The sequence below is a fragment of the Schistocerca cancellata genome, chromosome 9 (assembly GCF_023864275.1).
Source record: "Schistocerca cancellata isolate TAMUIC-IGC-003103 chromosome 9, iqSchCanc2.1, whole genome shotgun sequence".
Taxonomy (NCBI): domain Eukaryota; kingdom Metazoa; phylum Arthropoda; class Insecta; order Orthoptera; family Acrididae; genus Schistocerca; species Schistocerca cancellata.
The window spans coordinates 495,648,785-495,666,228 of NC_064634.1; the positions used below are offsets into that span (position 1 = coordinate 495,648,785).

Here is a 17,444-nt window from a genome sequence, read left to right on the forward strand (position 1 = left end):
ATTATTAATATTTTCTTTCAGATGCATGAAGTGACAAATATTGAATTGCAAAAACATTGAATATTGAGCTGCATGTATCACTTCATTACATTCTTGTTTGTAATTTTCATACTTAATGGCAAAAAGTTATACTTAGGTTAAGCTCCAATTCTAATTTTTGTAGAGCCCTCCAGATATCTTCTGCCAGATATTTTCGTGGTGCATTGATTTCAGTAACTCACAGGCAGTGCAGTAACACACCAACACAGCCTACCTGATCAGTTCAAGATGTACAGCAGTACACTGGCGGACCTTACATCCTACAATTTTGTACAGCAGTGTTTGTTGAATAATGGGAATAAACTCCTTTCAGCTGGCCGTATTGTAGGTGTTGATGATAGCCTTCCTCTTTAAGGCCAGCAGGTTTAAATGTTACAAGATGTATGGTATTCAAAGGTAGTTTCTAACTTTATGTCGGTCTTAAAGATATGCAGTTATTTTAATACATTTATATGGAAACATGGCCAAAAAGGAGAAACATTGAAAGAAATGAAGTTTTATTTACTTGTGATTCTTTATTTCATATCTCGCTTTCTGCTGAATGACAGTCATTTCTTCTATTTTTGTGATGCTCACATAGCTGTAGCTTTGGCAGTGTAAGAAGTCACACTGAATCACCAAATCTGGGACATAGTGCATTTTAAATTATGTGACACATCAGTCTTTAAAGACTGTGAGAGCACATCTGACCTAGCAGTGTTTAGATGACTCATGAGCATATATGCAAACAAAATGTTCGTACGACCATTACGAAATCTGAATCTGTCAAGACGTGTTTCAGCTGAATTTTGCCTTCTGCTACAGTGTATATCTTGTTGTTTCATTTAGTTCTTGGTAGGATAAACCTTCATTCATATTTGTGTGCTTGCCGTATCGTCTTCTACCTCTCCTCCTTATCCCAATTATTTTTCCTTCAATGATAATTTCTTTGAAGAAGACAGGTTTTTTTTTAGAATCTGTATTACACAATAAATTATGAACTCTTGAAATAATTGTCAATTACAACTTAAAAAATTGTCAAGGAGCTTTTGTTCTGCCATTGACAAATAATATTGTTTCAAATTCTCCTCATTTGTGTGCAATTGTGCGGCTAATCATGATTAAGTTGACAGTGGTTTTATTCAATTGTTGCCAAGTGGTAACACAACAAGAATAAGGATTGTTATGCTATGTAGTGGCTTGTCAGTAACAAATAAGAATTTTGCCAGAGAGAAGTGACACTGCTAAAAACTTAGAGCAATGTGTGCTGCAACAACAACCTGCATTACAAAGAACTTCAGATGGGAGCAGCTAAAGTTGTGGGTGGTGGGGCAAGTCATTGCTTTCTGTACTGGCTCAATTTAGCTCAGTTTGTCAGCCAGTAAAAATCAGATATATGTGTTTTAGTTTCTTTTGTACTTTGCGTGCTTTGCTTTTCAGCTTTTCAGTTCCATTGTTGACATGATCAAACTGTGCAAGTAGCAGCTGATTCAATGAATGTAACCACGTAATCCACATCAATGTTAAATGTTTGTTGGTTATAATAGAAGGAAACATTCCACGAAGGAAAAATATACCTAAAAACAAAGATGATGTGACTTACCAAATGAAAGTGCTGGCAGGTCGACAGACACACAAACGAACACAAACATACACACAAAATTCAAGCTTTCGCAACAAACTGTTGCCTCATCAGGAAAGAGGGAAGGAGAGGGAAAGACGAAAGGATGTGGGTTTTAAGGGAGAGGGTAAGGAGTCATTCCAGTCCCGGGAGCGGAAAGACTTACCTTATGGGAAAAAAAAGGACGGGTATACACTCGCGCACACACACACATATCCATCCACACATATACAGACACAAGCAGACATATGACATATGTTTGTTGGGTAGTTGTTGTTTGTATATGGTGCTACTTGGGAGGCAGCCACAGTAGAAATCTCTCTGTGACGAAAATGTGTTAAAAGTTGAGGTAAAAACATGGTGCGCTGTGGAATTATTATTCCCATCCTGATCACAAATTTATCTTCTCCACAGTAAACAATATCTTTAGTAAATATCCATTTCCTCAACTCTTGTAGTGTAGATTGGGAATCAGGTCCATTTTTTTCAACCACAAATGAAGTGCTTGCAGATTTCTTGGTCAACAGCATTGCATGAAAGACAGCAGTCAAAGTGTTACATTCTGCACAGTGAAGCTATGTGAGATTTGAGGAGCTGTAAAATGCCATTAATACTTTGTTGTTGTTGCCAACAGTTACATGCAAACTTTCCCTAAGGCACCAGTGAAATTTCGGTGCGAAAAAAACGGTCGCGGCGCGTTCTCCGAATTGTCTGAGTGGCTGGCCTCCGCCGTGGCCCCACTCATTTCTCATCCACAGTTCTGTGAGGACCTGGATGATTGATACGGTATTCCGCTGTTTCGCGGTTGGTGGGTTCCAGCACAAGCGGTTGCTGGTCGGCCGTGTTCGGGATGCAGAGCTCCGTGCTCTGCAGCCTCGGTGTGTGCAACTATTTGTGCACAGACGAGATCGGAATACGTAACGAACCGCGCGTTATTTTGTTTACTAGCAAATCGCTGACAGTCATTTGAAACGCAAAGTGGTCAATTCGACAGCAGACACCAGTATGGAGGTATGAATATATTTATTGGTAACTGCTGCCAACGTTAGGAAATTAATAGTAAGAGTTGCTGTCTTCCCATTTTCTTAATCTAGTGGTAAGACCTCTGTAACTTGCTAAAATCAACATAAATTTAAAACAGTTTGTACAGATAGTTTCTTGTCTTTATTATTCTAAGGTGCTATCTGGTGGCTATAATGTGAATACTAATGCAAGTGTAATTGATTTTCAAGTGAACTTTGTAATAAGTTTCATGTTATACACTTAAAAGTACCTTGTAACTTACTGTGATTGTTTCAGATATTACATGCAAACTATCTTCTTATCTGCAAGATAGAAGTCAACATAAAATATTGATGTGAAGGTGGTAACAAACATCTGTCTCGTATAGAGTTGTCAGTATTTTGTGTATGCCAATCTGTAGAGAGTAATAACTGCTCTTTTATGGGTGAGTAGGAAGGGGTGGGGGGTTATCATTTATTGGGCTCTGGTTTCTGAGTATTTCGAAATTTTGTCACAGTTTTGACTTGCTTTGTTTTCTTCATATACTTAAAAGCACACATCATAATGCAGACATTTCGTAGCATAACTGCATTTTAAAATTCAAAACATGCTGAAAAAGCTACATAGAAAAAGTGGCAGGATCTGGATTCATGAATATAAAATAAGATTACTTATTTTAGTTTGCTGTGTTGAGTAAGCAGTCTTTCCTATTCCTATAATATCTCTGTTGTCGAAAAGGAATTAGTGGTGTGGGTGTTTGGTGTTTCTTTTAGGACTAACAGTTGTTTTTATTAAAGTAGTATTAAGCGTACCCCAGATAACAAAATTGTGTCATGTTGCCAGTGTTATTATATTTTAATACATTACTTCTTTTTTCAAGGTTTTAGTGGTTTTCTGCCCCTCAGGATTTCCAGAATCTGAAACTTTGACGTTGCTGTGCGCTGTAATTCTCAGGTACAGTGATATACCTTTTAACGAAATGTGTTTCATCGTTTGTCTATTGAATTAACAAAATACACTTTCTTTATTACTCTCTTCAGAAGAAGGATGTTTTGAGGTTTCATTAATTTAGGTCACGTATACTGTTAGTATCTAATACTGATATTTCATTCCTGCCCTCATTAGTTGATGTCAGGGTTTCCTTCAGTTTTACCTGCTGTACAAGAAAGTAAGGGATGTAAAACATGTGAATGCTTTTCATCCAATTACATGGACACTAGCCATGTTTTCAGCCATTACCTGCCTCTGCTTTTTGGCGAGTGTTACCTTTAATCTTAAGTTATTTACATTCTGCCAACATTTTCCAGTACCGTATTTATATTGGCTAGAGTAATAGCTTTCCAAATACTCTCAGTAGTTAGGTAATGTCTTTGTTTCATTTACCTTGTTTCCACCTAGCCATTTCATTGCAGTCAAATTCTTCTCTCAGTATTATATCTCCCAAGTCATCATCTATTTCTTCTTTCATTTCCATAATGTTGTCTTCAAGTTCATTTACTCTGTATTGCCCATCTATATGATAACTCCTCCTGAAAGTAACAGTCAGAAGCCGACTATGTTAGCAAGTGTAATACTACAGAGTGTTGTTCCAACAAGTTGTAATTGATAGTTCCTTTGAACCTGAAGAATCTGAAAGCAACAGTAAATTTCTGAATGGCTTATGAAAATTGTATCGGACACTATTGGAGAAAAGGCTACCTTAGATCTCTTCATGTTTGTAATAACAGTAAATTTGCAGAGAAGCTTCAGGGTCAGAAACTAATTTTTCCATTCTGTTGATGTGATCTTCAGTCAGAAAATTGCTTTGTTGCAGCTCTCCATGCTACTCAATTCTGTGTAAGCCTCTTCATCTCCAAGTAACTACTGCAACTTAAATCCTACTGAATCTGCTTATTGTATTCACCTCTTGGGCTCTGTCTGTCTATGATTTTTACCCCCCCCCCCCCCCCCCCCCACACACACACACACTTTCCTCCAGTACAAAGTTGGTGATCATTTGATGTCTCAGAATGTGCCCTATGAACTCATCTCTTCTTCGAGCCAGGTTGTGCCACAAATTTCTTTCCTCCTCAGTTCTATTCAGTGCCTCCTAATTAGTTATGTGGTCTACCCACCTAACCTTCAACATTATTCTGTAATGCTACATTTCAAAAGCTTCTATTCTCTTATTGTCTAAAGTGTTTATTGCCCATGTTTCACTTTTGTACATGACTACACTCCACACAAGTACTTCCAAAGAAGACTTCCTGACTCTTAAATCTATATTTGATTTTAACAAATTTCTCATCTTCTGAAACACTTTTCTTGACAGTCTACATTTTACGTCCTCTCTACGTCGGCCGTCCTCTGTTATTTTACTGCCCAAATAGCAAAACTCATCTACTAGTTTAAGTTTATCACTTCCTAATCTAACTCCCTCAGTTTGCCTGATTAAATGACTAAATTCAGTTAGCCTTGTTTTGCTTTTGTTGGTGTTCTTCTTATGTCCATCTTTCAAGACACTGTCAATTCCGGTCAACTGCTCTTCAATGTCCTTAGCTGTCTCTGACAGAATTACAATTTCATTGGCAAACCTCAAAGTTTATATTTCTTCTCCCTGAACTGCTTCAAATTTTTCTCTGGTTTCCTTTACTGCTTGCTCAGTGAACAGATTGAATAACATGGGGGATAGGCTGCAAACCTGTCTCACTCCCTTCTCGATCATTACTTCCTTTTTGTGCCCCTTGACTCTTATAACTGATTTCACTCCCTCTATTTTACCACTTCTACCTTCAGAATTTCAAAGAGAGTATTCCAGTCAACATTGTTAAAAACTTTCTCTAAGTCTAAAAATGATGAAAAAATAGGTTTGCCTGTCCTTACACTACCTTCTAAAAGAATTCGTAGGGTTGTTACTGTCTCACATGTGTCCACATTTCTTGAGAATCCAAACTGATGTCCCTGAGGTCAGTTTCTACCTGTTTTCTGATACTTCTGTAAAGAGTTTGTGATAGTATTTTACAACTATGGCTTAGTAAACTGATAGATTGTTAAATTCACACCTGCCTCATTACTGGTACTCTTCCATATGGCTGTGCTGTTATTTTTTATGGATTCCATATGACATTATATATCTTTTTTATAATGAATATATATGTCTCTTGTGTTCTTCCATTTGATGGCCACTATTTTTCTCCAGCAATCATTTCCCTTATCTGCAGTTTAGATGCAACTAAATATGTAGGCATAAAGCTCATTTTCTTAAGACGCCTGGAGCACCAGCTGTTTCCTAAAACCAGCTGCTCAAAAAGATATGAATTATAATAATACCAAACTAAGAAAACAGTATAAATAATGTAATGAAAAATCTCTGGTGCACAAGAGTGAAATATGCACCAAAGAGCTTGTTCTGGTGATGGCAGGGGGAGCTACGTGCAGCGCATAGTGATGTGGAGGATCGGGTTTGTGGGAGGGAGGGGGGAGAGGAAGGGGAGACTATAGAAAGGAGGGTGTGACGGCAGGGCGAGTGAAACTAGGTTCATGGGCAGGGGCTAGCAGGCATTGAGGCTAGGAGGATTATGAGATCAAAAGCTATGTTGCAAGAGAATTTTCCATCTACGTAAGTCAGAAAAGCTCAGAACCTCTTGCCCACAGTCTGGCGATGGCCATTGTTTTGTGTGGACGGCTGGTTGCTGGTCGTGCCTATATAAAGTGCTATGCAGAATTTACAGCCAAGCTGGTATATGTTGTGGCCGCTTTCGTAGGGGCCCTGCCTGTGATAGGACTGGAGTATGATATGCTGGGTGAATGCATTGAATAGCTCCTGCACCTGGGTCTTTTGCAGGGGTGGGTCCCTCGTGGCAAGGGGTTGGGAGTAGCTATGGCATAAGGATTGTGTAGGATATTTTGTAGATTGGCTGTGTTTTGGTTACTGCTTTCGGATGAGTTGGAAGATTTGTGGGTAGGCTGTTCTTCACTTCTGAGCAAAATGCTAAATAGTAAACGCACTCATGAAGGATATAGTAATGTAGTTCACTGGATGATGAAGTGGGTGCTTGTTTGGTTCATGTGGATGGGCAGAGAATTAGGGGTATATGTAGATTCAGCACCGGAAATCTGTTAGTGTACCAAATTTGAGGGGTAATTCCTGCCTGTGAAGGCCTTAGTAAGAACTTCTGCTTATTGGACTACAGATTGCTCATCACTGTGCATGCTCCATCCACAGGTGATTAGTATGTAATGGGGAATACATTTTAGTATGCGAGGTATGACAACTATCAAAATGCAAGTACCGTTGACGGTTAGTGGGGTTTATATCGACGGAAGTTTGTATGGAGGAATATGAGAGGTGGTGGTTAACATTCGTGGCTGAGGAAGACCTACGAAAAGCATATAGGTGAGACAGTGTTGAGGCTGTGGAAGAGTAAGGTTGACGTCTTGCCCAGAGGTCCAGATCATCAGTGAACATGAATTGTACAAAGGAGAAAAGGAGAGGATCAGGGAAAGGGAAAAGATCAGTTAGTGTGTTGATAAATAGATGGGGACTGTAGGTTATCTCAGATTGAGGCTGGGATAATTTTGGGACTGGAGAATGTGTTGTAAGGATACCTCCCATCTGTGCAGTTCAGAAAAGCTGGTAGCAGAGTGGAGGATCCAGATGACCCAGGTTTGGAAGCAGCCACAGTATTGACTACCAACCAGCTGCCCTCCAGGATGAATGGTTACTGACAAACTGTGGCCAAGAGCAAGGTAGACTAACCTTTAGCACAACATGCAGCTGAGCATAACATGCTTGAATTCAATGGCTGCATCACAGTTTGGGCCATCTGAATCCCCCCCCCCCCCCCCCCCCTTACACCACCAGTTTTTCTCAACTGCGCAGATGGGAGTTATCCTTACAACACGGTAACCATTCCCAAAATTATCTCGGCCTCAACCTAATGTAACCCATTGTCTCCACACCCTCCACCCAACAGTTTCTGCCCCCTCTCTCCTATCACCACCTTCCCATTCATGTCCGCAAACCGTCATTGTGCTATGTTCTCTGCCAACACACTCGCCAGTCTGTTCCCCCTACTCGGGTCCTCTCCATTTCGTCTCCCCCACAGCCTCCCGATGCTGCACATGAGTGCCCTGTCTTGCCACCATTTAGTCCCTGCTATCCCTCAGCCTTCTCCACTCCACTCTGGATAGTTGCTTCCTTTCAACACAGTTGCATTGTGGCTGGAGCAGCCGAAGATAACAGTTGTGTGTGCGTGAGGTGTACTTGCTTTTGTGAATGTGTGTGTTTCCTTTATGAAGAGGCTTTCGCTGAAAGCTCAGTATGTCACAAGTCTTCTTGTGCCTGTCTACAATTCATTGTGTCATCTTGATGCTGAGTAACAATCTATCTTTTTCAGAATATTGTTGATAAGGAATTAGTCATTCACATTCACTCTGCTGTATTTCATGCGAAATCATTTTGTTTGGCTTCTCAGTCATCTCAAACCTCTTCCAAGGAGCTGCATTAGGGTAAACATCAATGTGACTTTCAACTAGAGACAGTTCACAGTTAGCAGCTCACAGACATTAATTGGAAAGAAGCAAATTATAACTGCAAGTAGGCCCTTTTGATCTTCAAGGCCAATGGGACTGGGAGGGAGTGGGATTGGAAGCCTAACACTGGCATCCATAATTTCTACAGACTTTTTAATTTTTGGACAGCATTACCTTGAGAATTCTACATGTTGATGCCGAGGTTCTTCATGAAAATGGAGTTTTTGTTGAGTTTTACTCATGGTGGACTTTTCAGATTGTGTAAGCTACAACAGTCTTATACAGTTGAGAATGACAACAGTGTGAGTATTTCAGAATCTTGGTGACTTACTTATTTCTTGCGTGACTTTCTCAAATGTCCTCCCACAGTCTGACCACCTCAGGCTCATGTTTCATATCTCCTGAACTATTCAGCCAGCCTACAGATTTTCAACATACTCCACATATACAAACTGCAGCCTTTGTTCTATATGTGTATCTTTCGATGTGTGCTCATAATCACTTTCACTGTTTTGTATTATGTTGCCTTTTATACACAAAATATGTTTTTCCTTTTAGTGACAAAGAATTGATTGATTGTCCTACAACCTGAGATTTCTCAGACTATTTTTTTGTCTCTGTTTAGGATTGCATCTAATCAGCAGTAATGTTAGTTGTTTGTGTAAAAGAATATTGTTGTTGTTGTTGTGGTCTTCAGTCCTGAGACTGGTTTGATGCAGCTCTCCATGCTACTCTATCCTGTGCAAGCTTCTTCATCTCCCAGTACCTACTGCAACCTACATCCTTCTGAATCTGCTTAGTGTATTGATCTCTTGGTCTCCCTCTACGATTTTTACCCTCCACGCTGCCCTCCAATGCTAAATTTGTGATCCCTCGATGCCTCAGAACATGTCCTACCAACCGATCCCTTCTTTTAGTCAAGTTGTGCCACAAACTTCTCTTCTCCCCAATCCTATTCAATACCTCCTCATTAGTTACGTGATCTACCCACCTTATCTTCAGCATTCTTCTGTAGCACCACATTTCGAAAGCTTCTATTCTCTTCTTGTCCAAACTAGTTATCGTCCATGTCTCACTTCCATACATGGCTACACTCCATACAAATACTTTCAGAAACGACTTCCTGACACCTAAATCTATATTCGATGTTAACAAATTTCTCTTCTTGAGAAACGCTTTCCTTGCCATTGCCAGTCTACATTTTATATCCTCTCTACTTCGACCATCATCGGTTATTTTACTCCCTAAATAGCAAAACTCCTTTACTACTTTAAGTGTCTCATTTCCTAATCTAATTCCCTCAGCATCACCCGACTTAATTTGACTACATTCCATTATCCTCGTTTTGCTTTTGTTGATGTTCATCTTATACCCTCCTTTCAAGACACTGTCCATTCCGTTCAACTGCTCTTCCAAGTCCTTTGCTGTCTCTGACAGAATTACAATGTCATCGGCGAACCTCAAAGTTTTTACTTCTTCTCCATGAATTTTAATACCTACTCCGAATTTTTCTTTTGTTTCCTTTACTGCTTGCTCAATATAGAGATTGAATAACATCGGGGAGAGGCTACAACCCTGTCTCACTCCTTTCCCAACCACTGCTTCCCTTTCATGCCCCTCGACTCTTATAACTGCCATCTGGTTTCTGTACAAATTGTAAATAGCCTTTCGCTCCCTGTATTTTACCCCTGCCACCTTCAGAATTTGAAAGAGAGTATTCCAGTCAACATTGTCAAAAGCTTTCTCTAAGTCTACAAATGCTAGAAATGTAGGTTTGCCTTTTCTTAATCTTTCTTCCAATATAAGTCGTAAGGTCAGTATTGCCTCACGTGTTCCAACATTTCTACGGAATCCAAACTGATCTTCCCCGAGGTCGGCTTCTACCAGTTTTTCCATTCGTCTGTAAAGAATTCGCGTTAGTATTTTGCAGCTGTGACTTATTAAACTGATAGTTCGGTAACTTTCACATCTGTCAACACCTGCTTTCTTTGGGATTGGAATTATTATATTCTTCTGTCTCATACATCGTGCTCACCAGATGGTAGAGTTTTGTCATGACTGGCTCTCCTGAGGCCATCAGTAGTTCTAATGGAATGTTGTCTACTCCCGGGGCCTTGTTTTGCCTCAGGTCTTTCAGTGCTCTGTCAAACTCTTCACGCAGTATCTTATCTCCCATTTCATCTTCATCTACATCCTCTTCCATTTCCATAATATTGTTCTCAAGTACATCGCCCTTGTATAAACCCTCTATATACTCCTTCCACCTTTCTGCTTTCCCTTCTTTGCTTAGAACTGGGTTGCCATCTGAGCTCTTGATATTCATGCAAGTGGTTCTCTTTTCTCCAAAGGTCTCTTTAATTTTCCTGTAGGCAGTATCTATCTTACCCCTAGTGAGACAAGCCTCTACATCCTTACATTTGTCCTCTAGCCATCCCTGCTTAGCCATTTTGCACTTCCTGTCGATTTCATTTTTGAGACGTTTATATTCCTTTTTGCCTGCTTCATTTATTGCATTTTTATATTTTCTCCTTTCATCAATTAAATTCAATATTTCTTCTGTTACCCAAGGATTTCTATTAGCCCGCGTCTTTTTACCTACTTGATCGTCTGCTGCCTTCACCACTTCATCCCTCAGAGCTACCCATTCTTCTTCTACTGTATTTCTTTCCCCCATTCCTGACAATTTTTCCCTAATGCTCTCCCTGAAACACTCTACAACCTCTGGTTCTTTCAGTTTATCCAGGTCCCATCTCCTTAAATTCCCACCTTTTTGCAGTTTCTTCAGTTTCAATCTGCAGTTCATAACCAATAGATTGTGGTCAGAATCTACATCTACCCCAGGAAATGTCTTACAATTTAATACCTGGTTCCTAAATCTCTGTCTTACCATTATGTAATCTATCTGAAACCTGTCAGTATCTCCAGGCTTCTTCCATGTATACAGCCTCCTTTCATGATTCTTGAACCAAGTGTTAGCTATAATTAAGTTATGCTCTGTGCAAAATTCTACAAGGCGGCTTCCTCTTTCATTCCTTCCCCCCAATCCATATTCACCTACTATGTTTCCTTCTCTCCCTTTTCCTACTGACGAATTCCAGTCACCCATCACTATTAAATTTTCGTCTCCCTTCACTACCTGAATAATTTCTTTTATCTCGTCATACATTTCATCTATTTCTTCATCATCTGCAGAGCTAGTTGGCATATAAACTTGTACTACTGTAGTAGGCATGGGCTTTGTGTCTATCTTGGCCACAATAATGCGTTCACTATGCTGTTTGTAGTAGCTAACCCGCACTCCTATTTTTTTATTCATTATTAAACCTACTCCTGCATTACCCCTATTTGATTTTGTATTTATAACCCTGTAATCACCTGACCTAAAGTCTTGTTCCTCCTGCCACCGAACTTCACTAATTCCCACTATATCTAACTTTAACCTATCCATCTCCCTTTTTAAATTTTCTAACCTACCTGCCCGATTAAGGGATCTGACATTCCACGCTCCGATCCGTAGAACGCCAGTTTTCTTTCTCCTGATAACGACGTCCTCTTGAGTAGTCCCCGCCCGGAGATCCGAATGGGGGACTATTTTACCTCCGGAATATTTTACCCAAGAGGACGCCATCATCATTTAATCATACAGTAGAGCTGCATGTCCTCGGGAAAAATTACGGCTGTAGTTTCCCCTTGCTTTCAGCCGTTCGCAGTACCAGCACAGCAAGGCCGTTTTGGTTAATGTTACAAGGCCAGATCAGTCAATCATCCAGACTGTTGCCCCTGCAACTACTGAAAAGGCTGCTGCCCCTCTTCAGGAACCACATGTTTGTCTGGCCTCTCAACAGATACCCCTCCGTTGTGGTTGCACCTACGGTACGGCCATCTGTATCGCTGAGGCACGCAAGCCTCCCCACCAACGGCAAGGTCCATGGTTCATGGGGGGAAAAGAATATTATCTGCTTTTATATAGTCAACTCTTTTTTTTTTTCACTATATGTTGCTGTTCTTGCTATGCTATTATTAGAGAGCATTGTTTTTTTGACCTTTTCCATAGTGCCAGATGTCCCTTTCAGATATAACTAATTAAATTTTTGTGAAATAACAGGACAGTAACCATCCGTTTCAGAAATGTCGTGGGATTCTTCGAGGCGGCGCAGGAGCCGAAGTGTACATGGAAGCTCCTCGTCACGTCTTCGTATGGACTCTTATAGCTCTTCGAGTCGAAGTAATCGTGCCAGAGGTAAATAACACATATTCCATTCCTAATGCTGCATCAAAATTCTGTCACATGTCAGCTTCAGATTGTAGTTTGCCTTTAGAAGCTAAGCAGTTCATATAGATATTCAGACACGACTCACTGTGGCCTCATGTCCACCAGCTGTCCTGTCGTCCTTGCCAAATTAGGAGAGAGTTACTGCCAGAAGTAAAGCTGTTAAGGGAGGTTGATGAGTTGTGCATGGATATTAAACAAACTTGTATTTAATGGTACCAAAAGTGTATAATGGTTGCTTGGCAAAGAGGTTAATTCCTCCACCTTACGGTTGAAGTGGGTGAGGCAGAAACCACAGGAATTCTTATGTTTTCTTGGATGATAAGATCTCTGCAGATTTAAAAGTGCCACTATCCCAGTGGTATCATGCAATGTTGTCAGATTGGGAATAGTTAAGACAAATGCAGAGCACAACTTCTGGCTACCCTTCTACTGTTCATTTTGCATGAGCATTAGAAGAATAAGCAGCTATTTAAAGCTGCTGGCAGGAGATCCACGCTTCATCAGATTCTGTGCCCTGCCCTCCAATGAGCTCTAAGACAAATGCAGAGCACAACTTCTGGCTACCCTTCTACTGTTCGTTTTGCATGAGCATTAGAAGAATAAGCAGCTATTTAAAGCTGCTGGCAGGAGATCCACTCTTCATCAGATTCTGTGCCCTGCCCTCCAATGAGCTCTCACTTGACACCACTGAAATCACAAATGAAAGAGATTTGGAGTCAGAGGAATGCACGCTACAGGTGTCTTGCTCGGAGCTGTCCTTGAAGTGATTGACTTGTAACAGTTTATGGTGTCAGTGTGGTGCCAACTGCTGCCCAGATTGCTGCTGCAGATGCTGTACGATGCACTATAGCTGTATGCCGAACACAGTGTTCTTCACTCTTAGTAGTGGCTGGTGACTTTCTGGAGCCTGGTGTTCTTGCGACTGTAAAACTCTTGTTTCCTGAAGACATGTGATTTTTTTTTCTCTGTAGCTTGATAAGATGTTCTGTGACTGTTTTTTAACATCCAAATTCCATTTTCACAGTTTGGTCCTAAGATTTTTGAGATTTTTTGTGGCTTATTTTTTGTTGATTTTATGTTTGGGTTAGGCCAACAGTTGTTGTCGTTTCAGAGGCATAAAGAGCTTTATTTCAACAACTGTGTTATAATGATGTAATTATCCATACTATGATATAGTTTTTTGGTTGTATATATTCTTTGTATGTTTGTATGCAATTCTATATCTTTTTGAACTTCCATATTTAACATGGGCAGTTTCATAATTTTTTCTAGATAGTAGAATTTGTGTACTTGGGAGATTTTGTGGTAACTGGTGATTAGCTGAAATATTAATTGTTTAATTTTGATTGGTGCCTTCCATATAGTGTCTTCTCATATGAAGTTTGGAGCCAAGATTTGGCTGCTTTTTCCTAGTGTTTTTCTGGAGACTGGACTGCTGCTGGTCTGTTATTGGAAAGGATCGTAAAGCCATCAATGAGTGCAAGACAAATTTTATTTTGGAGACTTCTGCCAATATATACGCCTTTAGTTTTGCCATTTCCTGATCACTTTTCTCAGAACTAAATTGAATACCGTATTTACTCAAGTCTAAGCCACACTTTTTTCCGGTTTTTGTAATCCAAAAAACTATCTGCGGCTTAGAATCGAGTGCAAAGTAAGCGGAGGTTCTGAAAAATGTTGGTTGGTGCCGCCACAACTAACTTCTGCCGTTGAATATATGTAGCATTACACAGGCATGCTTTGCAGACACAAAGATAAATACTGGCACCAAAACCTCTGCATCAGTAAATAAATTTAAAAAAAAAGGTGGAAGACGAGCTTTTTTCTCTGCCCCAAGTTTCGACCACTGCATTTTCATACATTATCCAAAGAAGTAAATACAAATTCCATATTGTTCATCTTCGAATGTAGCAGCATTTCAATGTACTACAAAAATCCGACCGGCAAGACTGTTTGGGATGTTTGTCAATATGGCCAACTCTACATTCTGAATTTTTTCCTACTTGTGAGAAGAGATGGTTGCTAATAGGAACTTTTATGAATTGTGAATCAGATGCAGTATTCTCTTCACCATAAGAATAATATAAACATTTTATCATGTATTCTTTCATGTTTGGTGCTATCTCATTTAAATCCTTTGTGCCTAATAAACTACGAAACTAGAGTGAGACAACAGCAAACGCGGAAGAATATACATATCATGTCATGTTTATATTCGTATTATTCTTATGCCTAATAGTGATACAGTCAGAAATGAAGCACGGCAATTGACTAGATTTTTAAATCTAAGATGACTCTAATTTCTGTGTAGAATGTAATGTACTATAGAGGCATCTGCAAAGATTTTTAAACGGAGAAAAATTTTCACTAAACTCTCATTCAGAACATCTTCTATCATATGCAGTCTATTAATTTGTTCTTGTTGACATTATCAAAGAAAGCAGCAGTGTAAGTAACAACAAATAGCAGTCTCTTGCCATTGTTTCGCTAATGAGACGATTCCCCCCTCTTTTTTTTTTTTTTTTTTTTTTAAGCAGCGATAGTGTGCACAAAAGCAAGCCATGCCGCAAGCGGCGACAGGCCATAAACACTCATTATCAGAATGCAACAAGCAATGCATGACACAGTACAGTAATGAATTTTCAGCTTAGAGTGACGTAAACACCTATAACAAAGAGAACGGCACTTATCAGATCAAAGAAAAATAAGCAATCAATTCAAACCAGACGAAGCACGTGAAAAAGGCTCAAATGGTTCAAATGGCTCTGAGCACTATGGGACTCAACTGCTGTGGTCATCAGTCCCCCATAGCTTAGAACTACTTAAATCTAACTAACCTAAGGACATCACACACATCCATGCCCAAGGCAGGATTCAAACCTGCGACTGTAACGGTCGCGCGGTTCCAGACTGTAGCGCCTAGAAACCCTTGGCCAATCTGGCCGGCCTTGAAAAAGGAAGGGTAAGCATATAAATACGGGCGGAGTGTCTGACGCATAGCAATGGCTACCTGGTAAAGCTTAACTGCTAAGCTTATGACTTGAACCAAACTACTGTAGCTTTATCGTCATTCATTCGACCTAAATTGTGTCTCATATTACAGTGGACCAACTTTGTTTCGATTTGAAGGTGCGGCCTAAAAATTTTCTCTCCCCTTGAATTTTGAGTCTCAAATTTCTGGTGCAGCTTAGATTCGGGAAATTTTTTTTCCCTTGATTTCGAGTCTCATTTTTCAAGTGCGACTTAGATTCGAGTACGACTTAGATTCGAGTAAATACAGTAGTAGTGGTAAAAACAAGTCACCCTGTCGGCCCTCCATTTTGATTTTGAACGACCAGGAAGTTCTCCTAAAAATTTTGCTTCTGATGACATATTGCCTGTTGGCTTTTATCTTGGGATCTTTAGCTGATGTTTGTTCAGTGATTTTTTTGACATTTCACCAGCAAGAGTAGCTGGCATTGTCAAAGGTTCTCCCCCCCCCCCTCCCCCCCCCCCCCCCCCTCCATTGCTGGTGACGGACACTACCAGCGGTAGAGGGCGAATCTTTGACAAGATCCCAAGATGAAAACCGACAGGCAATAACGCATCAACAAGTTGCTATGGAATCCTTAACAGTTTTAACTTTTGACGTTGTGTTGGTCAGCATTTGATCGGTTGTCGCATTTATTTTGTCTGCTTGGAATTTCTGTACTACCTTGAACAGCACCCATCTGTCTGTGGAATCGTGCTTTTTTTTAAATCAGCTAATCTGATTACTGCCACAGTTTCAATTAATGACATTATTGGAGAACGCTGGCTATTGAGAGAGATGGAATGTTGATAGTGTACAGCAGCAACCATTAATCATTTGTGTTTGGTTTACATAACTGACAAAAGTACTGTTACTGATTTTCAAATACACTTTCATAGTCAGATTGCTTACATACATATGGGCATTGATGCACAGCTGAGCCGCCATAGAGTAAATAAAATTCACAATTTCAAAAGTGTGATAATGATGTGTGTGCTACATACTTGTTAGTCTGTTGCATTCACCTATAAATCAGTGCCAGTGTTTTTATAAGAGCATGTAAGTCATATGAAGATGACTGTATAATTTGAAGCAGGTGACAGTGATATTTCAAAAAGGTAGGTCAAAACCAAATTGTGTCTGGTTCTGCTGTGGGTGATATATTCAGTTGATTACTGTTTGTTTAGTTCTGCCAGTTTGATTGATGCTTTTAAGGCTGTGGATTTCTTGTGCCCACGATCTCATTTTTTGAAAGTGGTTTGATGTTTGGGGACTCCCACAACTTAAAAGCTTTTGAAAACAGTCTGCAAGAAGTTTGCAGTTTTCTTCATTATTTGTTTTTAGTGTTCCATCTGGACGTATGAAGCATAAAAGTGAGGGTTCATAGTTATAGAATTGTTCTTCAAATTCACTGTAGCAAATGAAGTCAAAATAAAGTTTGGTTTGACTTTACCTTGTTTCTGATACACTGTGCTATTGACCATAATAAACAGTGTGGCATTAGTCTTCCTACATCTACATCTACATGACTACTCTGCAATTCACATTTAAGTGCTTGGCAGAGGGTTCATCGAACCACAATCATACTATCTCTCTACCATTCCACTCCCGAACAGCGTGCGGGAAAAACGAACACCTAAACCTTTCTGTTTGAGCTCTGATTTCTCTTATTTTATTTTGATGATCATTCCTACCTATGTAGGTTGAGCTCAACAAAATATTTTCGCATTCGGAAGAGAAAGTTGGTGACTGAAATTTCGTAAATAGATCTCGCCGCGACGAAAAACGTCTTTGCTGTAATGACTTCCATCCCAATTCACGTATCATATCTGCCACACTCTCTCCCCTACTACATGATAATACAAAACGAGCTGCCCTTTTTTGCACCCTTTCGATGCCTCCGTCAATCCCACCTGGTAAGGATCCTACACCGCGCACCAATATTCTAACAGAGGACGAACGAGTGTAGTGTAAGCTGTCTCTTTAGTGGACTTGTTGCATCTTCT

General features: G+C 40.0%; 1 protein-coding gene across 2 annotated transcripts in view; it reads left to right on the forward strand.

Moving 5' to 3' along the window:
* The window catches only part of LOC126100913 (splicing factor, arginine/serine-rich 19-like), a 142,443-nt gene that overhangs the window by 3,233 nt on the left and 121,766 nt on the right, over positions 1–17,444 (forward strand). Inside the window, exons 1-3 of one of the 2 annotated variants that reach the window (XM_049911579.1) lie at positions 1,863–2,650; positions 3,522–3,595; positions 12,282–12,395. In XM_049911579.1, coding sequence (XP_049767536.1) covers positions 12,284–12,395 — 112 coding nt within the window. In that variant the 5' untranslated portion in view covers positions 1,863–2,650; positions 3,522–3,595; positions 12,282–12,283. Of the gene's footprint in view, positions 1–1,862; positions 2,651–3,521; positions 3,596–12,281; positions 12,396–17,444 lie in introns of those variants that run through there. The other variant, XM_049911580.1, reaches the window with a different exon arrangement.